This window comes from Haplochromis burtoni, unplaced genomic scaffold, assembly GCF_018398535.1.
Source record: "Haplochromis burtoni strain Fernald_Lab_line unplaced genomic scaffold, NCSU_Asbu1 Contig_761, whole genome shotgun sequence".
Taxonomy (NCBI): Eukaryota; Metazoa; Chordata; class Actinopteri; order Cichliformes; family Cichlidae; genus Haplochromis; species Haplochromis burtoni.
Window position 1 is genome coordinate 109239 of NW_024583122.1, and position 25031 is coordinate 134269.

General features: G+C 43.7%; 3 protein-coding genes across 4 annotated transcripts in view; 2 read left to right on the top strand and 1 right to left on the bottom strand.

Annotated features, from left to right (window-relative positions):
• The window catches only part of ipmkb (inositol polyphosphate multikinase b), a 15686-nt gene extending 11146 nt beyond the window's left edge, over nucleotides 1-4540 (bottom strand). For both annotated transcript variants that reach the window (XR_317620.3, XM_005950242.3), the window contains exon 1: nucleotides 2946-4540. Coding sequence is in view for 1 of the 2 variants with exons in the window: in XM_005950242.3 (XP_005950304.1) it covers nucleotides 2946-3177 (232 nt within the window). In the remaining variant the exon portion in view is untranslated. The remainder of the gene's footprint in view (nucleotides 1-2945) is intronic.
• A 7537-nt stretch (nucleotides 4541-12077) lies between these two features.
• Nucleotides 12078-18705, top strand: ube2d1b (ubiquitin-conjugating enzyme E2D 1b). Its single transcript, XM_005950238.3, has 7 exons — nucleotides 12078-13257; nucleotides 13999-14062; nucleotides 14938-14969; nucleotides 15246-15323; nucleotides 16542-16647; nucleotides 16846-16939; nucleotides 17029-18705. Exons 1-7 carry the CDS (start codon nucleotides 13234-13236, stop codon nucleotides 17072-17074), a joined length of 444 nt encoding a protein of 147 aa, XP_005950300.1. The 5' UTR covers nucleotides 12078-13233; the 3' UTR covers nucleotides 17075-18705.
• A 251-nt stretch (nucleotides 18706-18956) lies between these two features.
• The window catches only part of tfam (transcription factor A, mitochondrial), an 8140-nt gene continuing 2065 nt past the window's right edge, over nucleotides 18957-25031 (top strand). Inside the window, exons 1-4 of the mRNA XM_005950245.3 lie at nucleotides 18957-19868; nucleotides 20432-20574; nucleotides 24079-24149; nucleotides 24710-24859. Of these exons, the coding sequence (XP_005950307.2) occupies nucleotides 19786-19868; nucleotides 20432-20574; nucleotides 24079-24149; nucleotides 24710-24859 (447 nt within the window). The 5' untranslated portion in view covers nucleotides 18957-19785. The remainder of the gene's footprint in view (nucleotides 19869-20431; nucleotides 20575-24078; nucleotides 24150-24709; nucleotides 24860-25031) is intronic.

The following is a 25031-nucleotide window of genomic DNA, read 5'->3' on the forward strand; positions in this document are numbered from 1 at the left end:
GAGTTCTGTCACATGCACATGCACACACACACACTCACTCACACACACACACACACACACACACACACACACACACACAAAAATGTTTGTTTGTTTATTTGTTTAAAACAAATATCCGAGTCAGTCAGCCTGATCAGCATAATCACTGCGTAAACATCTTCATTTATTCCCCATATTTACAAGTTACTGACTGGCAGTAAATCATCCATGTGAGCTGACACACCTGAACGTGAGCAGCCAAACAACAACATCTGATTCGGAGCTAACATTATGTCAGGCTTGAGTCCTGAGAATCACACTCTTCCTCTGACAAACAGCTTGAATACACTCGTATCGTATGAGAGTTCCAGTGATGTTAGAGCCACTGTCAGCTAACAGCTGCAAAAACAGCAGTGCTCAGTATCGCTGTCGCTGGACAGTTTCACTGACTCCAGAGTTTTACAGCCTCCTTCAGGGCAGACAGACGTGGACACATATTGATAGCTGAGGTAAACCGCAGACTGACAGCATACACTCACTGCCAATCTGCTATGTACTGATATCTAGTGATGGGATTTTGCCCCTTGTACCTAAATAATAATCCAATAAACAGATAAACGTCTGATTTACAGGAAATAAATAAATAAAGTACTCTCAGTACTCATCCAGAGCAGGAGGTTCTCAAGCACAATGTTTCAGGCTGCAAGAAGCCAATCTCAAATATTTGGTGATTGTGAAACCACACAGCAGCAGATATGGAGTGATGAATGAGGAACACAGAGAGAAGCTGAACTGACAAGAGACGTGCAGCTGCATGAAAAACGTCTTTCTTAAAGCAAAATCTCAAACTACGTCAGGTGGACAGAGCGCGGCTGTACGGTGCCTGTGGCCTACGTGATCAAAGACCGCTGCACAACCATTGCTGTGAAACAGGCTGTGGGACACCTTTACAATTACTCTGTTGGATATATTTGTAATAATACTATCAACAGTCATATTGATTCGTGTGAAGCCGGCAACTAATCAAAATCCATCCATTTCTGTCCGACTATAACTGTGTCATATAAAAGTGTCTCCAGTATTACAGGTACACATCTTTCATACCCTGATAACACTGGTAAAGTAATCCCATGTGTTGGCAACACTAAGACAAGTCCAGGTATCTCTGAGAGTCGAGCTCAAGCTGAAGTGTTCAGCAGTAGTTGCACACCTAAAAACAACAAAACTGCTCAGGCTACACTTGTGTCTACAGCTGACTCACGCTGTGTCACTACTGTTGCACTATGACCCTGCTGGGAACTTGATTCATACTTCAAATTAGGAAATATGTCATTGGTGACAGTAAGTCACTGGGAAAGGAGGATACTGACACTTATAAATGCTTCTGCCTGCAACCATCATCAAAGTGTTCTCCAGTCATTGTATCACACATAGGGATGGGTATCGAAAACCGGTTCTTTTGAGAACCGGTTCCCACTGTTTCAATTCCTTGGAATTGTTTGCCATTTTTGCAAACGATTCCCTTATCGATTCCAGTCGCCCCGAATGACGTCATCATGTTGCGGAGCGTCATTTACCTGGCAGGGCGCGTAAGCGGCTCAAACGCTCAAAAGTTTGGTTATACTTTACGAGAACGGATGACAACAGGGCAACTTGCAATACTTGCAAAGTAGATATTTCATTTAAGGGAGGAAACACTATGAATATGCAAAAGCATTTGCTCACAAAACACGCGATGACCTTAAATGAATGTCGTGTTTTTAATTCCGCTCCGGACTCGTGAATCTCAACCCAGCAGCAGCGGTAACGTTTGCACGTCCTCTCCCGTTAATGCGGCAGGTAAATAATCAACTAACAGTGCATATTATGTTAGCGCGATCTGCCTTATTACAAAACCATTACTGTGCATTTAGGTGACCATGATGAGAGAGACAGAGTCTGGCTCAGATGCTGGCAGCTCTCGCTGCAGTCTACCGGTAGCGTCTCCTTTCAGGCCAGGATAGACGAATGTCACCCAGCAGTGACTAAAAGTGGTAAAAGGCTTGAACCCATTTGCCACAGCAGATGCCCCCGATTTTCGGTAAGTGAATGCGTTTAATTGTAGGCAGGGACATTTCTGGATATTCTTGTGTAATTGCTACAGAATAATTTATGTTATACTTTGTTATTGCTACAGAAGAATATTTATTTTATTATTTTACATTTACAATTTTTTTTTCCTGGGGACCCTGTGACCAGACAGTGACACCCCATTGAAGAGCCGTAGGCTGTGGATCTCTTAAGATCTCACTGTTGGGTTTGTAAGGCCATATTACTCCTAAATTTCTATCTTGTTCAAAGAGAAGATATAAAACAAAGTTCTAAGCTAATCGACCTTAGTGTTCTCCTTTTTAAAAAAGAATCGAATCGTTAAACAGAATCGAAAATGGAATCGGAATCGTGAAAATCTTATCAATACCCATCCCTAATCACACATACAGAAAATATGTTTTCCTGAAATGTTGTGCTATAATTTTGAGTGTATAACGCTTACCCCTACACTGCAGCAAGCGGGACGATGGACAACTTTCTGAATTTTGGCATTTCAACGAACTCTCCAAATGATACTGTAGAGCGCGACGTTTGCAAAGCACAGAGAGAACTGCAAAGAGAAACTGACACGTGTTCCTATCATGGAAACACTGAAAAAAGGTCCAGTGTGTAAGTTCACTGTTTGCACACATGGACATTAGACACACGTCTGCTAAACAGTTGATGTCTCTTCTTTGGTGAGCGCGGATTCTATGAGGACAAACAAAGGAGTGAGTGTCTGCATGTAAAGGTGCGTTAACACCTGTCAGGATTAAGTCAGATCTCCGTTTGAATAACCAGCTAACATGAAGTCACACGAAGGCGAGCACAGAGGTGGTTCTGTGGCAGGACCTGTAAGTGCAGGGTGATCAGAGTCGTGTCCGCAGCTGACTTACCCACTTTATCCACTCCATACTTGTGACCCGCCACCTGATGTGACAGCGGGACGCAGCCGTTCAGGTGAGCCTGGCTCTGGAGCCCTGAGGGTGGCTGGCCGGGCTTTTCTTTAGGGGGTGCGCCTCCGGGGAGCCGAGAGGTCACCCCACCCGCGGAGGAGCTGTGGGCCAGCTCCAGCCTGCCGAGCGCGACAGAGGACTCCATCATCATCTGAGGCTGAGTTCTTGACATGTGTTTAAAACCGTGGATGTGCAGTGCTGGGCAAGAAAGTCACAAGCCAAACGTGTCATTCACATGCTGTCATTACGTAAAGCTCAGGCTACAGCCACGCGCAAATTCAACAAACTGTTCCCGGGCACGGTGTCGTCCAGGCGGGGACAGCACAGCGGCTGCGGCCGCTGCTTCAACCCCTGACACGAACCACGCTGACGGGCAGCGTCAGTGAGCGTACCCCCGCTGTGAGCGCCGGGGAACACGGGCTCTAAAGGCAGAGCTGATTTACTGACTCTCACATCTCGGACAGCAGCATAAATACATCCTGGCCACATCCCACTTCCTACCAGTGTCAGCGCACGCAGAGCCAAGGGCGACTTCCGCTCGCACACTCCAAAATAAAGCCGACCAACGTGGATAGATCATTCGGGATACACGGCACTGGCAAAGGACGAAACGTTATTTTACAAATGACAAGTTGGCTGTAGTTTTGTTCCAGTTGTACTCATCTGTTTAACCCCAGAAGCCATTTATAAGTGTACACAAAACTTCTTAGGGCTTTTATTATGGCGGTCAAGTCACACAACTTCCGGTCTCACGTTCTCCGAGTTCCGCCAGCTCCACTTCCTTGCTTCAGAGAAGTAAATACTGATGTCGGAGTAAACGGAGGTGCACGACACAGAGACCCTGTTCCACGCAGTAGCGAGTCGGACACGCGGCGTGATCAGAGACACACAGACATGACACGATAACTGTCCTCAGCCCGGCCTTGTTCTCGATCCTGCCCATTAGGCTGCTAACAGTCCGTCCTCGCGGACACACCGCTGCTGTTCAAAGCCTTCAGCACGAGGGCCCTGCAGCTGCAAACAGGTCCGCGCGCTGTGCCGCAGTCCTAAAGCACTGATATGAAACGAGGTCGGCAGAGCCTTCCTCGGCCACAGATATCCAGGTCAGTGTAGGCGGCAGCCTCTACGTAACGAGCAGCTCAAAGCCTCCCACACGTTTGCGACACTTGCCAGTACTGTCGCAAAACCATCAATTTTCATCCACGAACGACAGCACGTGCCTTCATTTGCATTTTCCATGAAATACATTTTACTCTTACGTGACTACATATAAAAAGCGTGTCGGTGTTTCGGTTACAATCAGATATTACTGCGAGTCTAATAATAAACTGTATTTGTATAACCCCAAAATAGTTAGAACGTGGTTTGAAGAACACAGTACAAAAGATCAAAATCACAATAAAAAATAGACTCACATAAAACCTGAACAAATCTGAAGTGAACATAATGGGACAGAGAAAACGAACTGTATAAAATAATATGCCTTTAGCTTAAATAAGTCAGTAATGACATGAGATACACTTTATTTGGGCACAGCAAACATATAACAAGTAGTTTGAACATGTGATGATCAGTGAGCAGCAGTGTGGCTTCATGCTGAGAAAGAGCACTACAGATATGGTGTTTATTACAGAAGAGGTCAGAAAGAGCTTCACTGTGTCTGTATGGATGTGCATGAGGAGGCCAGGAGTGGCAGAGATATATGTGAGGGTGGTGCCAGAGAGACAGTGGTGAGGTGTTCACGGTGGTGGTGGGATCACACCTGGGATCTGCTCTGAGCTCCTTCCTCTTTGCACAGACTGTCAGATTAGGTCAGGCACGTGTCTCTGTGGACTATGATGTTTGCAGGTGACATTATGATCCGTAGGGAGAGGTGGAAGAGCGTCCAGAGAGGTGGAGGTATGCTCTGGAGAGAAGAAGAATGAAAGTCAGAATGCACGTGGAGTGGAGAGTCATCAGAGCTGTGACAGTGCAGTCATGAAACACCAAACATATAAAGGCTTGTTTACATCATGTAGCCCTGCTCTGAAACACTGACATAGATGTAACTCTGTCTGTGAAGCTGGATTTAAGAAATAAGTGTTTAAAGTTTATCTCCTGTAAGTACAACATGTTACCTCACCAGGTTGGTTGACTTATATTAGCTTATGTTAGCTAACTAGTGACAGAATTGATAACCCAGTGGAAAATAAGGACACTAAAACTACACATCAGTTTAAGGGATCACCTTTACGCTGCCTCTGGCTGCAACAATGGGTTTTATGTTCACTTTCACTCTCTGTGTCTTTAGCAGTAAGTGGATCTTTGCTACTTGGCTAGCTGTACTAAAAGGGGAAGATTCACCTGCAAGCTGTAATGTCCACGTTTGTAAAGCAAACTTATAAATGACAACTGTGTGGAGGAGAGAACAGATGAGTTGCTTAAGGTATAAAAGATTTAATGTATTTGTCCTTGTCACAGTGGAGCTCCATCAGTCTGTCAGAGAAGGTCCTCTGCTGCCTGCTGTAAGTGGTGCAGAGGGTGGTCGAAAGCTTGCATAATGACCTCCTCTCCACCACAGCTTCAAATGTTTCCAGTGTGCAGCCAGTCACATGAACACATAGCCATCACTTCAGTCTGTCTGTAGGTGTCACCAGCTATGATGCTGTTCCCCCAGCAGAGCCTCTGTGCTGGTCTTCCTTTTAACCTGTTGTCATTGTGCCACATCAGCATCCTGCCTCAGGATAGACACGATTTGTCCTCTTCATTCTGAAGTCAGTCACCATTCTTGTAGGTGGAGACACACATCACTGTGGAGCTCCTGTCCTGTTGAGACATTCTGCACATGTCTCAACTCTGTATATTTTTATATATTTATTTATTGTTTACTCTATTTAAATTGTAAAATATGTGTATACACACACACACACACACGTAGAAAAATATTTAGTATACACATCCAGAATTTTTTTTTTTTGCATATACTATTATATATTATATATTGTACATATATTTATTAGTTTCAGATGTAGCCATTCTTGTATTTTGCACAACTCTGTTGCTTGTGAAGCTCGCACACAAGAATTTCACTCACATGTGCTGTACCAATGTACCTGCACATGTGATGTGACAATAAAAGTGATTTGATTTGATTTGATTCTCACATTCTCATATTGTCTGTTAGGTAGTCGGTAATCCATGAGAAGGTGGACGTGTTTGCTGACACTTCCTGTGGCTTATTCTTCAACAGCAGCGGCTGGATCACATTAAATGGATTTGATAAACGAAAGAATGTGATCCTCCATCATGCAGTTACTCGTTTGTTTCTAACATGTAGATAGGAGTCAGATCTCTGCAACACCCAGATTTAACTCATACACAAACTACAGGAGGAGAGTAAATACAGTGTCTTATAAAATGGTCAATCAATTAATTTAATAATTAACTCTATGGAGAAACAAAGTTAAATAAGTCAAATAAAATGCTGGTATGACCACTCTGTAGGTTTACAATACAATACAAGTTCATTTGTATAGCACATTTAAAACCAGAGGTCCAGTGAAAGCAGTAGCAAAATATAAATGCAAATAAGCTAGCAGGTGGAGAGCATTGATTAAGCAAGCATAAGCAGATATCAAAATAAAATTTATAAAGTAAAATCAGTACAAAACATTGTTCAACAAAACAGAAGAAAAGGGCTTGCATAAGAGTACACTTACAAGAAGCGTACTCTAGATAGCCGGGAAGGCTAAACCAAAGTCTGGATTGAGTCAGATGTGCAAACAGCTTGTAGGAGGTTGTTCCAGAGGTTAGGTGCAACTGAGGGGAAAGCACGGTCACCTCTGGTCTTCAGCCGTGACCTACGGTAGGTTGCACTAAGAGCAACTGGTCTGATGATCTCAGTGCGCTACTAGGAATATACAGGCTGAGAAGATCAGTAAGATAGCTAGGCACGGTATTATTTATGATTTTAAAAGTAAGCAATAAGATTTTAAAATCAATGTGATATTTAATGGGAGCCAGCGTAGGTCAGAGAGAATTGGGGTAATAGAACCAAACCTACTTGGTTTGGCTTTAGAGATTAGACGTAGTTGGTCAAAACTAGATTTAACTACAGAGGACGCATGTTTTTCAAGCTTAAAGCACGGCAGCTTGTTCGTGACAGAGACTCTGAGTTTGGACATTTGTCCTGCTGTAAAATGAATTTGGGAGAAATTCTTTTCTAATCACTCTGAGGAGTTCCCGGCATCGGTGTTAGTTTGGGTGTGTTCATATTTGTTGTTGTTGGTCTCACTAAGCTCCTTTTTTCCGTCTTCTCTTTCTCCTTATCACCCAGCCAATCACAGCAGCTCGCTGCCCCTCCCTGAACACTCCTGTTTTATCTACTGCAAATGGAGCTTTTTCAGCCCAGATTTGCCATCTGCTGCTCACAATAGATCATCTGATTGATGGGATTTCTCTCTAATATTCCTGGGTTGATACATAAAACACCTTGACATGGCTGCTGTGAACTAGTGCTATATCAGTATAGTTGAAATTGGTGTGGGGGTGGCTGAGGCAGTAGATACTCAAACTGTTTAGGGGGGCAATATCAGTGGCAGGAAAGTTTCTTTTCCACTGACATTCCTGATCCACATGCAATTCCACTGAAAATTGTTTTAATGCCAAAAAGAAACAAGAAAAAAGCCAATGTTACCTGATGTTTATGGAAGATTTTTCCCCTCCAGACTGTACAAAGCTAGGATAAAGGTGGAATTGACTGATTTAATGTCTGCTACTCTTGATGTAACCTAGAAGTGACTGTGAACACTACAGCTTCTCTGCACCAGTTAAACATAGGCTGTGTCCCAATTCAGGGTCTGCAGCCTTAAAGTACGCAGCCTCAACGATCCTCAAGGGCCGCGTACTCAAAGACCGCTAAGGCCGGAAGTGCGAGGCTTATGAAATGGGACGGTCTAGCCTCCGTTGCGCTGCCCAGGTTGCCTAGCAACCATGATACTAACAGCTGGAAACGTGTCATACAGCTGTTTTTGACAGACATGAAGGAGAAAATCTTTTGTTCATTTGTTTGTTTCTACAGAGCTTTGATCATTCTCTGTAGGATTAAGCTCAGCTATTGAACGGCGTATATTTAAAGGCTTTAAAACCAAGTTAGTACAAACGTCACTAATGTCACATAACTTTGCTGACATGTGGCCAACAGTAATGTTTTAATGTTCTTCGTTATTAAACATTTGCACATAAATAAGTGACATCATATTCAGTACTTACTTTTCACAGTTTACTCTTCGGCCGCTCCGCTTCTGCCGTCTGCGGCAGAATTCTCCACACCGACTGCCGCGCTATGAATTGTGGGATATATGGGACCACGAAGTCTACACTGCCACAGCCTTAAAATTCAGGGAAATGAAGGACGCATTTCAGGGCCGCATTTCAAGCAGGCTTTGAATTGGGACAGCCTTCGGCGCGCCGCTGTGACGTAATCGGCATTGAAATGGGGCCTTTAAGGCTGCAGACCCTGAATTGGGATACAGCCATAGAGTGTTACTGCAAACTTTATCACAGTACTGCAACTTGATCAGTGTAGCGTGCACTAACCTGCGCAGAGTCTCTAAGGAAGAGGCCATCCACCCTTCAGACAAAGCTCATTTACGCCACTTGTATCCACTGTGTTGTTCTTTTGGTCACTCCTCATAGCTTGTTACGATAGGTGAGGGTAGGGACGTAGATCGACCGGTAAATCAGGAGCTTCGCTTTTACGCTCAGCTCTCTCTTCACCACGGCCAACCGGTACAGCGTCTGCACCACTGCAGCTGCAGCACCAATCTACCTCTTAATCTCCTGCTCCCCTCACTTGTCAACAAGACTCCGAGATACTCTTCCACTTGGGGAAGCAACTCCTCCCTGACCCAGAGTGGGCCATGGCCTCAGACTTGGAGGTGCTTGGATTCTCAATACACCCCTTCACACTTGACTGCGAACTGCTCCAGTGTAAGCTGTAGGCCACCACCTGATGATATCAACAGAGCCACATCTCAGAGACGAGAGTCTGAGACCACCCAAGTGGAAGCCTTCTGCACTTGGCTATTCCTAGAAATCCTGTCCATGTTGAAGAACACCCACCAGGAACAAGTCTGACTTCTTACCGGCTATGTGGACCAAGCTCTTGCAATGGTTGTATAAGGATCCAACGGATGGTAGCAACAGTCCAGACACCCCTTTCTCCCAAAGCACTTCCCACAGAATACTCCAAACTGAACAATCAAATGTCCTCTCCACCTCGACAAAACACGTGTAGGCTGGTTGGGCAAACTCCCACGCACCCTGAAGTATCGTCAAAAGAATAAAGAGCTGCTCCAGTGTTCCGTGACCTGGATGAAAACCTGGATTGCTCCTCCTGTATCTGAGGTTTGACTAACAGACGGACTCTCATTTCCAGCACCCAGAAATAGACTTTTCCGGGGAGGCTAAAGGGTGTGATTCCCATTGTGGCGGGGCGTGGTCTGTGGAGCCGCTGCAGGGGAGGTGGATGCACCTGAGCGGGATCCACAATCACGCCTCGCCGGCTTAAAGTCTGTGCTCGGACCGATGTCATGTTTGTTGTTGATGTGTGTGGCTGCAAGCTGCAGCTGGGTATTGTGTACAGCAACCGTGAGAGAATAAAAGATGATGCTGAAAAGCATAAAAATGTGGACAGGTCTGTCGTCTGATGATTACAGTGGTGCCGAAACCCAGCAGGAGGGCACAGCAGACCAGGGATGGAGCTGGTGGGTGCAGCGGGAGCAGGCCACAGTGTCTCGCAGCCAGCGGGAAGAACTCCAGGACCGGATCGAGCGCCGGATGCAAAGGATTGAATCTGGTGGTTCTGATCCGGTCCTGGCCGACGCTGCCGATACCCCCACTGGCGTTCCCCGGTGGCATGGGAGTTGAGGAGGTTCAGACTTTTCCAGTGCCCATGCGGACCCCCAGGGTGCGACCAGCCAGGACGCAGCCTGCCGCCGCTTGCTGCGTTTTGTTTTAAAGTTAAATAATCAGCAGATGAATCCATTATAAATGTGTATATTTTTGGTTAATCTGCATCAAATATAAAAACCTACTTTACAGTTTTGAATGAGTAATGATACAATAAGGATATAATAGAGACTTAGAGTTACAGCGGGTATTTTTTCTGCAGTGAGTAAAACTGTAATACATTTACAATACTATTATTATTATGTTTAATACTTGTATTTAAAGTAACACTTTGAATGCAGGACTTGTATTAGATGATTGTTTCAGCGCTGTCAGTATGTAGGCTAGAGTATTCGCACGTCTTCTAGTTTGTGTCTGTAGTTTGCGATGGTTTTATACAACTTAAGTACATTTGTGGCTTTGGAGATTCGAAACAACATCGTCTTTTTGTGCTCAGAGTGTGAGAAAGTATGAGGCTTTTTCTTTCCTTGGCACATAACCTGTAAAAAGCCAGTAAGTCATGAAATATCTGAGGGTTTAACATCGTCGCTGTCTTTCTTGAGAAAGAGATGGAAAAAGAGATTTTGTGCATCTTCCTGTATAATTTCAGAGGGTCCCAATTATGCTGACAATTACCCGTATCAGTTGGAAAGTTCATGTTATCACTGTAATTGGCCCCAAATTTCCTAAACATGAACATCCTAAACATTTCCTAAACAGTTTAAGAAATGCTGTCCAGGCCAGGCTCTTGGTAATGGCACCCTGAGAGTGTTTATGCTGTAGGCTTGCATAACGTCTCTAATTTAGCATCATTTCGTGTCTATCAACACAGAGGCCCAAGTGGGATTTATTCATCGGGTTCCTGTAACTTCAATATAAAAGATGACCCTTGTGTTCGCATATTAACTGTTACACAGCGTCGAGGTTAAAGATGTTTTAACTAATATTGACTGAAGAGAAAGACTGAAGCAGTGAGTCAGTGCTAAATACTTGGTGAAGCCAGGCAGAAAGAAGATATTTGAGCATTACACACTTTGGTGGCCTGCGGAGGAAGAACCCCCTTTGAAGAGGGCGACCTTTGGCAGAACCAGGCTCAAGGGCAGCCGTTAATGTCTTTCTACTGGCTGCTGGCCAGTCACAGGAGCATGTTCAGTGAGATTACCTAAATGTACCACCGAACCACACAGTACTCCAGCTCCTCCAGGCTGCAGAATTTACACCCTTTGGCACATCCTTTAACAAATAACAGTTTTACAGTTTAGAGTAAAATGTCATTCATATATATTTAATATCTGGATATATATATTTGTAATTTTGTAATATATTGTATTATTTAATTGAGTTCAGTCAGTTCTTAATGTCTTGGAGTGACTGTGACCACATAATTTCCTCAGGGTTAATAAAGCATTCTGATTCTGACGACAGCAAAACACGAGGAAAATAAATCAAAGTAAATCAGGAAATGGTGAGTGAAGTGCAGGAAACACAGTCACAGACTGAACAAGAATCCGGGTACACATGTCATCAATACAAACAGTAACCACAACCAAAATACAACAAGGTCTAAGGACACAGGACGCTAAGGTGTAAGGAAAATCTCCCCCAAAAGGCAAGAGCGAAACTAAAACGTTGATGTTTTATGTTTTTATTACAACGTGCTGATGTCAGCCTGCTATGGAAACATGTTATGTGTTGTACTGCTCTTTCCAAACCTTTCATACAATGTATCACTGATAAGTTTTTTTAAATGAAAAAAATTAACATAAAACCTACGCACTCATATCCCATGAGGTCTAGAACTTTAGTGTGAAGTTCCATAAAGAAATCATGGGTAATACAGCGTTTGTGCTGTTTGAGGGTTCTACTAGCACACTACATTGGAAAATGATATCTTGAAAACTGTGGATGCTAGACTGCTAACAAACACACAAATGGAGCTGATTACACACTCCCTCCCTTCAGGGGGAGAATAAAAGGAAGAACAAAGCAACCCAACCGAGAACACCTGGTAATAAACAAGACTCCAATATAAAACCCTGGGACTGTTGTGATTTAACTATACAAAGAAATTTAAAGTGAAATCATTGCATCAAGACATCACTGGACACTTTATTAGATACACCTTTCTTATAATGGGTCAGACCTCCTTTTGCCTTCAGAGCTGCCTTAAATCTTTGCAGCATAGATACATCAGGGTGCTGCAGCTATGGGGCGGCTGGAGATGGGTGCACATCCATGATGTGAATATTCCTCCACATGTCAGAGTGTTCTGTTTGAATTGGGGACTGTTGGTGATTTTGAGTGAACACATTGTTATGTTCAAGAAACTATATTCATGTTTCAGAGGATTTGAGCTCACGGTTTGTTATCCTGCTTGACAAGCCAAGAGCCAAGACTGGTAAATTGCAGTCATAAAAGGAGGCACAGACAATGTTTTCTATTGTTCAAGTTCAGTGAGCCTGTAGCCTCAGTTTCCTGCTCTTACAGACGCTGCGCTTGGTGTGGTTTTCTGCTGCTGTAGGCCACTTTAAGGTTTGATCAGGTCTTCTGATGACCTGGTTTGTAAATGGTTGTGTGGGGAAAGTTCTAATAGATCAGCAGTTTTTGAAATACTAAGACCAGCCCATCTAACACCATCACCGTGCTTTTCTTTCTCATTCTGATGCTCGCTTTGAATTTCACCAGGTTGTCTCCATCATGTATACGTGCCTAAATACATTGGATTGTTATTCTATGATTCTATGATTAGCTGATTAGATGTTTGTGTTATGGAGAGGTGTACCTAATGAAATGTCCAGTGAGTGTATGTAAAGAAACGTCACCAAATGACAGTCCTCCACCAAATAAACTTTGTTTTAAATACATATTACATTTCATCACATGATGAAGGTGAAAGCCGTATATGGTTGGAACTGTGGGATGTTTCTGATTTCTGAACAACAAGAAAAACGAGTGTTCTTCTACCAGCAGCGACTTGTTCAGCTTGTAGTGGATTAAAAAGATGAAGCATTGAAAGGCAAGAACTAAAGGTACCTCAGATACTTCCTTAAGTATAGCAGTTAGGGTTATTTCTGAGATACAAGCATAGCGCACATTCAGAACTACATTTCCCGTGATCCACTTCGAGGGGACGACCGTAAACAGAAGAAAGCGGAAACAAAAGAGGTTTTTATAAAAACACAAACACGTCCCGGCTGTCGAAGTACTCAGGGAACAAACTACAACCATTGACTTGGCCAGCAATAATCCTACCAACACGAGCGAGGAGTGAGCACGGGAGCGGACTGCGTCAGTTAGCATGGCACTGAAAAGAATACAGAAGGTAAGTTTAACAAGCTAGCATTGGTTGCCAGCTAAAGATAGCACAGCAGAGGCTAACGATAGGATTTATTTTTCGCTAAAGGTGTATTCATACAGAACTTACACTCCCCCCGCTTTGAAACAACTCCGCTCAAACTTCGTCATATTTTTGATAATAATGGGGCCGCTGACATCTCTTCTAACGGACGAAGCAGGCTGACAAATCCAAAGTTTCATGCTAGCTCGCTAACAAATGACCAAAGAGCGTAGTTAGCTCATTAACTACCCTCTTTGTGCCCTCCATGTTAGCCTGTCTCTGTGTCAGAAGCTGTGTTGTCCAGCTTGTAGTGAGGGCTGGGACTGCGGTGACCAGGGAAGTTTGCACGGAGTTCATTTCGGTTCTCTGTAGTGTGGACTAGTTCACTTCCTTTGTGGACTATTGAGGGCGCACGGAGAGGACTACCAGTTATAATGGAAAAGTGAAATAACACGTTAGACGAGCTTCTCGAAGGCTTGACAGGACTTATAATAACTACATACATATAACAGTGATGGTTTCTTTCGGTGGTCCGCACTGTCGAAACAAAGTCACACACAAGCACGCTTGCATTAACGGCCTAGTGGGGACTGTAGCGATACCTGGATGGTATTTGCCATTAATGACGGAAAAGATTTCTGCATTTGCAGCTGATTCACATTAAAACTGCCGTGTCACGTGATGTTCAGTCAAACCTCACAGACTGGTGTGTGTTATGTTGACCAGGAGCTGCAGGACCTGCAGAGAGACCCTCCCGCACAGTGCTCGGCTGGACCAGTGGGGGATGACAGTGAGTTCACATCCTGCATTGATCACCACCTGCACTCATGTATATATCATGTATATATCTATCCACTTAGCACTTTTAATTCTTATTCTTATTTTTATATTTTTATGACAGTATGTTTGCACTGAAGCACCGCAGCAATTTCCTAATGTTGTAAACCTGCTCAACATTTGGCAATAAAACCCTTTCTGATTCTGATTCTGATTCTGCATGTCGGCCTTGAGACGCTTCATAGTTCCTAAATGTCATTCTACGTTTTATCTTAACAATCTAAAGCAAAACATAAATAGTTTTCAAGAGGATTTTTTTATTTATTTATTTTTTGGTAGGGTCAGTTTTAAAAAAAGAGCGGTGGAAGAACGAGTCAAGTAGATATCAGAAGAAAATGTTTCATTTGGCTAAAGAAGGGTCCTAAAAGATTTACTAGGAAGTTCTGCAGAGACGTCAGACTAGCTTCTAGAAAGCCGGACCTCTGCCGAAGGCTGGAACTCCATCCTGATCGCCTGAAAGTGACTGTATGCCCTATGCTGTTTCACAGTGAGACACCCCAAGACTGGACTGTGTTGCTGTGTCTAGGACCAATTTAAAATTGAATGGACAGCCAGGGGTTCTCCAAAGGGTTAACTATGAGCTCCATAGGTTATCTTTTAACTGGGAAATGGGAGCGACGGCTGTTAGTCACCCTGTAATCAGCCAGTTAGAGTAAGGCTGATGACAAAGCACAGCTGTCTGTCTTTTGTGGACACAGTACACAGTGTGCACTGTGCTCTGTACACACAGCATGTGTAACGTGGTGGATGATGGCCTCTGAACATTGTGTTGGTTGAATGTACAGCTTGCGTTCTTATATGTGCCTCTGTTTTGTTTCTTGCTCCTAGTGTTTCACTGGCAGGCAACAATAATGGGCCCGGTGAGTGTCACGCTAAGCTTGCTTCTTCTTCTCTCATAATGTTTTCTGCACTAAATGCATCAGAAATAATGAGCAATGCTTTATTTATCCCATATTTGGGACATTTCTTTGTTACAGTGTTGAAATTATTCTCATATAGAAAAATAAATAAATATAGACAAATGAGAAGTGGTACCAACCGGTTTGTTCATCTGGGCTGAAGGTGACGGGAGCGAGCCGACTGATTCCACCTGAATCGTTTCACTGTTGTGTTGACAGAAGTGTTTTTTTTGTCAGGGTGACAGTCCGTACCAAGGAGGAGTTTTCTTTCTCACAATTCACTTTCCTACTGACTACCCGTTCAAGCCACCAAAGGTAAGAGCCCCAAGCTTTTCTCCTGCCATGCTGCTAGATCTCCTGTCTCACAGAGCTGACAACTTGCATCACTGTGCCAAATTTCATACATACACAGCAGCACATCCACACGGCCGCCCTCTTAACCACTTATCCATTTTAAGGTCATATGAGGCAGGAAAGGAAGTGAGATGGTGTGAGGGGCAGAGTACACCCTGGACGGGTCACTAGTCTGTCACACAGCTAGTCTAGGGTCACCAGTTCAGGGTGACTGCAAACACACACAGGAAGAAGCACAAACACAGTGTGTTTGGTGGGAAGATTGTATAACCTACCTTACATATTGTACACATGTGTTATTCAGTCAGAGTTACTGGAGGGCGGTGGCGGCCTGCTTGGAAGACAAACTGTTCACTTTTGTCCTGAGACATTTCTGTCCTACTAGGAGTGGTCTCTCCTGGACACGTGTACCAGGCTCACTGGCTGATTTGATAAGTAAATAAGGGCGTGTGTTTTGGAAAAATGTTGCTCACTGCTCCAGCAGAGTTGAGACTGGGAGGATCGGTGGCCCACGGTGGCTGCACACCTGAATAAAGCTCTTTAAGCAGGTTTTCCACACATGAACTAATCCTGATGCCAAAAGAAAAGTCTGACAAACAAAAAGACTAAAATTAACCTGGGATAGCAAGTGTGGCTTTTAAATCAAACAGGAAGTGACTGAAGTGCAGGCTTTAAGCTTTAATTCAAAAGGTTTAACAAAAGTTTGACATTAACAGGATCTCAGGATGTCTCCTGGTCTTTAACTGCTCTGCTTGTTTGTGTGTCTGTGTGCATGTATGTTTGCCGCCAGGAAAGGAACAGCTGCTGTGCTTGAGTTTGTCACTTCATGGTCCACTTACTGTTGAGCCTCTGAAAGTCGAGCCTGTGATTTTCAAACAGATAATGTAACATTGTTGTTCAGCCCACTGAATCAAAGCTGAAAGTCTGCACTGCAAATTTGATTTAAATCCACGACGGTGCCCAGACTCCACACAGCAAGACGTGTTGTGTGTCGCTGTCACGATGTCATGGTGGGTAGTGGATGTTACAGGCTTGGGTTACTTTGGAAACGGTATCCTGCTCTTTCATTGGTAGTTGCTTCAGTCGTCTTGACGATGAGGAAGGTATCACTCAGGACCTGCTCACCTCAGGTATTCCACTCGCTGAATGTTACTAACGTCATTCATTTTTTTAATCCAGGTAGCATTTACAACAAAGATTTATCACCCAAATATAAACAGCAACGGCAGCATCTGCTTGGACATCCTGCGGTCACAGTGGTCTCCAGCGCTGACGGTGTCTAAAGGTAATCAGATGTGTGTGTGTGTTGTCTGTATTTTAAAAAGTGGCATTATGGATCGTATGATTAGGGCCGAGAAACCTCCCTTTGCTCCCACACAGCGTCACGTCTGCCCCATGTTAACTGAAGTGTGTCGTTTCTACACACTCGACAATGAAACTGTCCTCAGTTCACTGACGGGATCCTTTCACCTGTTTTTTGCAGTTTTATTGTCCATATGTTCATTGCTGTGTGATCCAAACCCAGATGACCCCTTGGTGCCTGACATAGCTCACATCTACAAGAACGACAAAGACAAGTGAATACACACACGCGCCCATGCTAACGTCTTTAGTAAAGCGAGTGTGTCTGATGGTGTCATCGATTTGTGTCTTTTTCTCTTCTCAGATACAACAAACTAGCAAAAGAATGGACCCAGAAGTACGCCATGTGAAGAAGATGAGCACAGCGCAAAAACGACAGGCTGACATTTAGTTTCTTTCTTTTCCCATCTGTTTTTTAAAGTCAACACGCACTGAAATTATAGTACGAACTCATCAAATAATCCTACTTAACTTCCACCAAACTGAACTGTTGTCATCGTTATTAATCCGAGGCCGATAACATCTACATTACTTTGGGGGGTTGTTTTTGTTTTTCCTGAAAAGAAGCCGGACTCGGAGCAGGCCACAGCCTGCCTGTGCGCACTCAGTGGATACTTGGGCATTTTTAACGTTTGGCATGTTATTATTGCACCACGGACGGTTCATTTGTGACATTCATGATTATTACAGATTGTTTTCTTTCCTTTTTAAGTACAAGTATAAAATGAGAGGACAGAAATGCCACCAGATGCCAAACGGAACAAGCCCACGTCAGCTGTGCTGTGAACGGAGATCAGAAGGGCCGCAGCAGGACGTCTTAGCTCGACTCCTGTGTTACTTTACCTAACAATACTTTTGTGTTCCTTACATTATTACTGTAACTGTTGCTGTGTTGATCCAGTCCAGTTGGACACAGCCAATTAAGGCTAATACTTCATTGGCTGCAGAGAGGAGAGATGATGAGGGACAGCGTGGAGTTGCTGGCTGTGAGCACAGCCAGCTGAGGCTGTGCCTGATGTGTGGTTGTTGTTGGCTGCTTCTTTGTCTGAGCTGATGGTGCTGTGGATCTTTCCAGGTTACTACTGAAAACATTCAGTTAGCTGTTCTGACAGTAAGCAGCAGCATGCTGTTGGACACCGACCTATTAGCATGTGAGCACCGATAGCAGGACAGTCGCGTCATGTCTCCTTCCTTTCTAATTGTCCCTTACAGCCTCTGTAGACGAACCCCTGGTACAGATCACACAGAATGTAATGCACAGTGTGAGACAATGCAGAAGTATTGCAAAGAAATGCAAATCCCTTTTCTGTAATACAGGAAAAAGTCCTGGAAAACTTTGGCGCACGAGCTTCAGGCGGCTCCGTCATCCACCTTTCTGCTTCGCGCATCAGCAGCCAGGAAGAAACACTGAAGGCTGAATGTGAAATATGTATGGCCCTCCAACAGACAACAGTACTGACTGATACTGTTCTCTTTGCGTCGTCACTTCATCGATGTGCTGGCTTACGGAGGAGTCTTGATGTTGGTGTAGCAGACCAAGTTGATTGAAATGAAACAATGTACTGTGGCAGTGGTCCTGAGAATGGGAGCGACTTCTTATGTGTTGCTGTTTTCTTCTATTGTTGTTGTTGTTATTATTATTGTTATTATTATTGACAACACCTATATTGTATTCAGTCTGTTTGGAATGATTTTTTCTATTTGAACTCAGATTGGAGTCATCACAGTGTAAAGCTCTCATTAAAATGATGTGCTCTTGTCCCCTGATCGTAGCTGTGACGTTGGATTTCCACAGGTACAACAATCAGGCCTTCAGCCCAATGAGAAGCTTTTTTACACTGTCCTCATTAAGCTGCACTCCATCGTAACAAAGGCTAAAGACCCTGCTTTTTGTTCCTGTGTAAAGTTTTCTACCTGTGTCTCTGAGGCCCATGTGGCACATTTTGTACTGGATTAAAGAATAGTACCGTTACTATCATGACATGATTGTGTAACTCGGTGCTTTATGTTGACACGAGCAACACACTTTGTATGTGGTGCTCTTATTGCACTTTGACTGCGCTGTGTGCTGGCAGTGTTACATGAAACTAGAGAATATGGAAGCACAGTCAAACATACTGTGCAAAAGTCTTAAGCCAACATCCGTCTCTTTATATGTTGCTGGGAAACGTTGGGAGAAACTGCACTTTTTTCCCTCCAACTTTATTTCAACAGAAACTTTTAACGAGCATAACACAACGGGTTTTACAATTGTACTGCAAAATTATAACACAGAGGAAGTCAGGAAGAGTATGTCTAATTAAACAAAAAGGATAGAAATACAGATGCAAAGAGGAAAAACGGGACTGAATAATTCAATAAATTAAAATGTTACAAATATTAATGGTTTTTAAAGCTTTCTTATTGTGAGAGGAACACAGAGTTGTGTTTCTCTCCTGAAAGTGGAGAAGTTACATTTATGTGGTGGTTGATTAATGAGGTGAAAAGCACGACAGTCTCACTAAAGTCAGAGTCACCAAACACGTCCTGGGACTCATTCTGATCAGATGCTGTTAGAGATCAAACGACATGTAAAACCTCAGTAAATGTTTCTATATCGCTCTTATATTTTAACAGGGTTAAATCAACAGCAGCTTAAACCAAATCTCCTTTTGAAACCACACTCGTCATAAACAACCATCGAGCCCTCTGAACACTAAGCGGAAACGGAAGTGACGTACAAGCACACCGCCGTTTCGTCTAAATTCAAAATGAACATCAGATGACTTCAGATGTCTTAAAGTTGTTTTGACCACGTTGTCTTTGAGTCTGTTTGTGCTTTAAAGCTGATTTGCTGCTTTGTTGGAAGTAAAGCGTCAACACAGGAAGTTAAAAAAACAGTTGACCTTTTCCCACAATCCACCGGGAGAGAGTGAAGGCGCGTTTTGTTGGTAGACAGTTGGTGGTGCGTGTCCGTGGGCTCCCTGGGTTCCAGCGCTATCACAGCGTCGCCTGAGCACAGAGACAACGCGTCTGCTCTTCGCTCCCCTGTTTGCGGACTTTCGCGCTGATTCCCGCCGACATGGCTCCGTACTTGCTGACAGCAGGTGTTAGCCTGCTGGCTAAGTCCTTCAGTGTGCTCTCCTGCACTGGCTCTCTGGCAAGGTAGCTAACCCAGGCGTATGTGTTGCATTAGCTAGCTGCAGAGACACTGCAGTCTGCTGTGTGAAACTCCCTGAACATCGTGTTTTAGAACAGTGAGTGTTGGTGATGGTAGCATACGTAAGCGTAGCATGAAGCAGCCGTAAATATAAACATGGCCTTCGGTTCTTGGTACTGTTGGTAAACAGAAAAGCAGACATCTTGTAAGAGTTCTCGTTTGCTGTCAGTGCTTTGAAGCTTCGTTAGCTGCTCTGTGCTCTTCATATCCGACAGGAAACGCAGTGTAGCTGCAGCTCACACATAGCAGTGCTGCAGTGTTTGCAGGCTAATGCTGACTGTCTTCTTTCAACGCGGACAGTAAAGTGTCACCCAGTTAGCAGTGTGCTGTGTGAACAAGCACACTGTGCGGTCAGACATGCACTGACAGTCATGATGAGTACAAATGTTCCTCACAGATCTCAGGCATGAGTTAGAGTCCAGCTCTGAACCCTGAAATAGTCCATGTGGAATAAAGCGTGATGGAGAGGAGAGAGATGGCTGTTCTCATGTATGTTGCCTCCCTGCAGGTGTACCAGCGTGCTGCCCTCTGCATTCTTCAGCCCAGTGAAGTTTCTGACCTCCGAGGCCCGCTCCCCTCCAAAGAGACCTCTGAACGGATACATGAGATATGTTCAGCAACAGAAGCCGCTCATGGCCAGACAGAACCCAGGTATGCACTGTCACACTGCAGGCTGGTCAGCCTGAATGAGCACTGAGCAGACGTGTAAACATTCAGACAGGAAAAGGTTTGAACCTCGTGTATATGAAAGCAGTTAAATGGCAGTGATGGGCTGAGGCTTTAAGACACTACTCTTTGTATTTTGCTACAGAAAATGAATATAGATGTGGCGATTTATTAAAACGTGCAGTCTACATGGACATAAAGTATATATGGCTGCTTTTACGGACACACTGCACACCATGTGCATATATGCCATTGCTATGGTTAATGGCTCCTTGGCAATCACCCTGTTAGTTTGGAAGTAATGTTTCATGCCTGGTGTATGTAGATGCAATGCTGGTTAATCCCCTGAGCGAGGCCTCTCTGTGCCTGAATACTTCACAGGTCAGAGTTAAAAGTTGAAAATGCTACAGCAAAGGCAGTGAAAATGAATAAGAAATCCAGAAACAGAAAGAAACGAGGGATGGCTTCAGGCGTTTGCACAGTCCTTCCGACAACACATACATACATATACATACAGAAATGAATCAAGCACTGGCATGCAGCACAGAGTGGATAAAGATAACACATAGGGCTGCTCAATTAATCGAATTTTAATCACGATTACGATCTGGGCTTTCAACGATCATTAAAAATGACTGAGCCGATTATTAGCCCCTCCCTCATTTATCCGCGACACCTTAAAGGCCGGTCCGTGAAAATATTGTCGGGCATAAACCGTCTGTGGCGCAAAAAAGGTTGGAGACCGCTGATTAAGAGGACCCGAGGGAAGCTCGGAAAGCTAAGCAGAAGTTATTTGGAGAGTGACTGCCGTTGGTTGAAAAGAGAGTTTAAAAAAAAAAAAACTTCAGTGGTGTTGCACACTATTTTATATTATTTTTTTAAAGTCATTGTTAACCCTTTAAAGCCGGTCAGAGCAGCACGCTCCGTTTTGCGTAACTATTTTTAAATCCCTGTAGAACCTGAACCGTGTAAGCTAGCGCAATAATTTGTTTTGCATATGAAACCGGAGGAGTTGTACTTACATCTGATGCCATCAGCTTGTCCTCGGTCACGGTTTCGTTCCACATATAGCTTTGCAAAAATTGCATAAAAAGCGCTTGCAGGAACAAAAACATAATATTCCAGAAACACGCTTTGCCGATTCCTATCAGCTGTTCGTAACACTTCCCACAGTGAAATGATGCACCTGCTGTTTTCTTTGCAAATTTGCATCATAGGATTGTTTTTTGTTTTTCCTGCAGTATATAAAAATTGCTGTATCTCCAAAATAAAACTATGAAGACACTCAAAATAAATTCCCTGTGGTGGGAAACTATTGTTTGCAACTTTATTGTATTTAAAGTTTTGAGGGATAAACCTCTTAAATTTCTCCAAGTAGAAATATATGTAAACAAAACAAAAGCAATTTTCAATTTTTTTTGTAGTTTATTGCACTTTTTTGCAATTTATGTAATTACTATGGACTTAATGCATACATATTATTAAAATATGGGCTATAACAGTTGTATTGATGTATAGCAACTTGAAATGCTCCCACAAATGGCACTACAGCATGTAAAAAAAATAATATAAGCTCTGGTGGACTTGGTTCTATAGTAGGTCTTAAAGGGTTAAATAAATATCGTCAAATAATCGTGATCTCAATTTCAGTGAAAATAATCGTGATTATCATTTTTGCCATAATCGAGCAGCCCTAATAACACATGGGGCCAGGTTGGCGGCTGGATGGGATGGAAACAGCAGCCATGATGGCGTCCAGAATTTCTCCCACAGTCGTGTTGTAGATATGACGGTGGTGAAGCAGAGGGGGGAGAGGAGAGCCTGTGCACACTTCTGTGGGCGCATGGAAGTGCATCCATGCTTCCTAAAATATCAGTGAGAAGAATCAGCGGCTCGGCTCCAGCAGCTGGTCGTGATTTGTTGCCGCAGGGTGTTTGGCAGTGAGGAGCACCACAGCACTGACCTGATCAGTCCAAAGAAGAGCACGAGGATTGTCCAGTAACACACAGACCCTGTTGTCTAGGGCTGCTCAATTAATCGAATTTTAATCACGATTACGATCTGGGCTTTCAACGATCATTAAAAATGACTGAGCCGATTATTAGCCCCTCCCTCATTTATCCGCGACACCTTAAAGGCCGGTCCGTGAAAATATTGTCGGGCATAAACCGGTCCGTGGCGCAAAAAAGGTTGGAGACCGCTGATTAAGAGGACCCGAGGGAAGCTCGGAAAGCTAAGCAGAAGTTATTTGGAGAGGAGAGTGACTGCCGTTGGTTGAAAAGAGAGGTAAAAAAAACTTCAGTGGTGTTGCACACTATTTTATATTATTTTTTAAAGTTAATGTTAACCCTTTAAAGCCGGTCAGAGCAGCACGCTCCGTTTTGTGTAGCTTTTTTTAAATCCCTTTTTATGCAATTTTTGCAAAGCTATGTGTGGAAGGAAACCGTGACCGAGGACAAGCTGATGGCATCAGATGTAAGTATAACTCCTCCGGTTTCATATGCAAAACAAATTATTGCGCTAGCTTACACGGTTCAGGTTCTACAGGGATTTAAAAATAGTTACACAAAACGGAGCATGCTGCTCTGACCGGCTTTAAAAGCTTAACAATAACAATGTGTTGAATAATGACTTTAAAAAATAATATAAAATAGTGCAAATACTGATAACAGTGCAAATGTTTGCAATATAAGAAATAAATGAAAAATGTAAACATCTATGTTTAGTGAACTTTGCAGTGTTGCTCTGTGGTGCAGCTACGACACTGTAGCAAAGTTTACACACTGTGTCTACTTGACCCACATCTGACTGAACCCATAATGTTTCCACACCACTGAAGCTTTTTACCTCTTTTCAACCAACGGCAGTCACTCTCCTCTCCAAATAACTTCTGCTGAGCTTTCCGAGCTTCCCTCGGGTCCTCTTAATTGTTGTGACACGTGTTCGAAATGCAGAGCGGTGCGCTCGATTTGCCACACGGAACAGCGCGAGAGTAAAGCGCGAGGGAGGGGCTGATAATCGGCTCAGTCATTTTTAATGATCGTTGAAAGCCCAGATCGTAATCGAGATTAAAATCGATTAATTGAGCAGACCTAGTGTTGTCTTGGACAACAATGGAAAACTAAACTGTGAATTGTGGCTAATTGTCAGAGTCTGGGTGTGTAGAGTAGACCAGGCCCACACTAGCAGATGTTACTTTCAGTGAGTTTTTCTAACAACCATGAAAACGAGGTTATGAAGATTGTTGTGCTGCACTTTGTTGCCTTTAAAGGCCAAAGTCCCTTTCAGTGCAGAGCTGTAGATGTAACACAGGTGTCTGTCAGCTGCCCGGCTCGGCCCTCTTTCCCAGATCTGTATGAACAGTTTGTGAATGAGCCTGTGTGGCTGCAGCAGCTCTGTGAGACACTCTAGATCAGTCACAGTTTCTCTGTCCTTCCTCTAGTGATGCATTTTTGTTGTCATTAAACATTTCCTCATTATTTTCTTCAGAAATCAAAGCAGTGGATCTGATTAAGACGATTGCCCAGCAGTGGAGATCACTGAGCCCAGAACAGAAACAGGTATCTCATTTCTGTGTGTGTATAAACTGTAGGGGTGCAACAGTTCACCAGATCTATGGTTGGGCCGTAGCATCACGGGTTGTGGTCGTGGACTACACGTCACACACGACAATGTTTAAAGTCGTTTCCTTAAATTCCTCTGAAGTACATTGATAGTCATTCTCTACATCTTAACTAAAAGAATACATTTTCTTGATCGTCATCCAGAACTTTTGGGCCTGTTTAGAATATAAAGCCTGAAGTTTATACTGTATTTATACATTTACTGTGATTCTTCCAAACATTTTCTCATTAAATAAAACAGGAAGATGTGAAGAACATCAAAGGCATAAAGTGAAAAGTAGACTCGAGTGACCTGAGCGGGTCGGGCTTTTCTCACGAGCCGTTGCATCCCTAATAAACTGCTTCGGTAGCTTGAGGCAGGCACGTGGAACTGTGATAAATGAAAATATGCTTCTGTCAGGTTGTGTTTGTCGCACACAGGTAACAATAGCACGGCGTTACCAGCGGTGAAAGTGGAAAAGTCCTCTCTGTTGTGACCCGAGTCTTTTGTTTGGTAGCCGTTTCAGGAAGCTTCTCTCCGGGCCCGGGAACAGTTCAAGGTGGATCTAGAGCGCTATCAAGCCCAGCTGACTCCTGCACAGCTGCAGCAACAAGCCCAGGAGAAAAGGCAGAGGAGGGCCAAGAGGAAGGCCATCCGCAAGAAGAGGGTAAGAAAGTCAGAAAGGACCAGAGCAGGCTGGTTTTTATCTCCTGTGCACTCATCGTGGGTTTGCTGGGTTGGTAGTTCAATCCTTAGCTTCTCCTGTTCAAACTCTCTAAGGCACTGTGTGTGTGTGTGTGTGTGTGTGTGTGTGTGTGTGTGTGTGTGTGTGTGTGTGT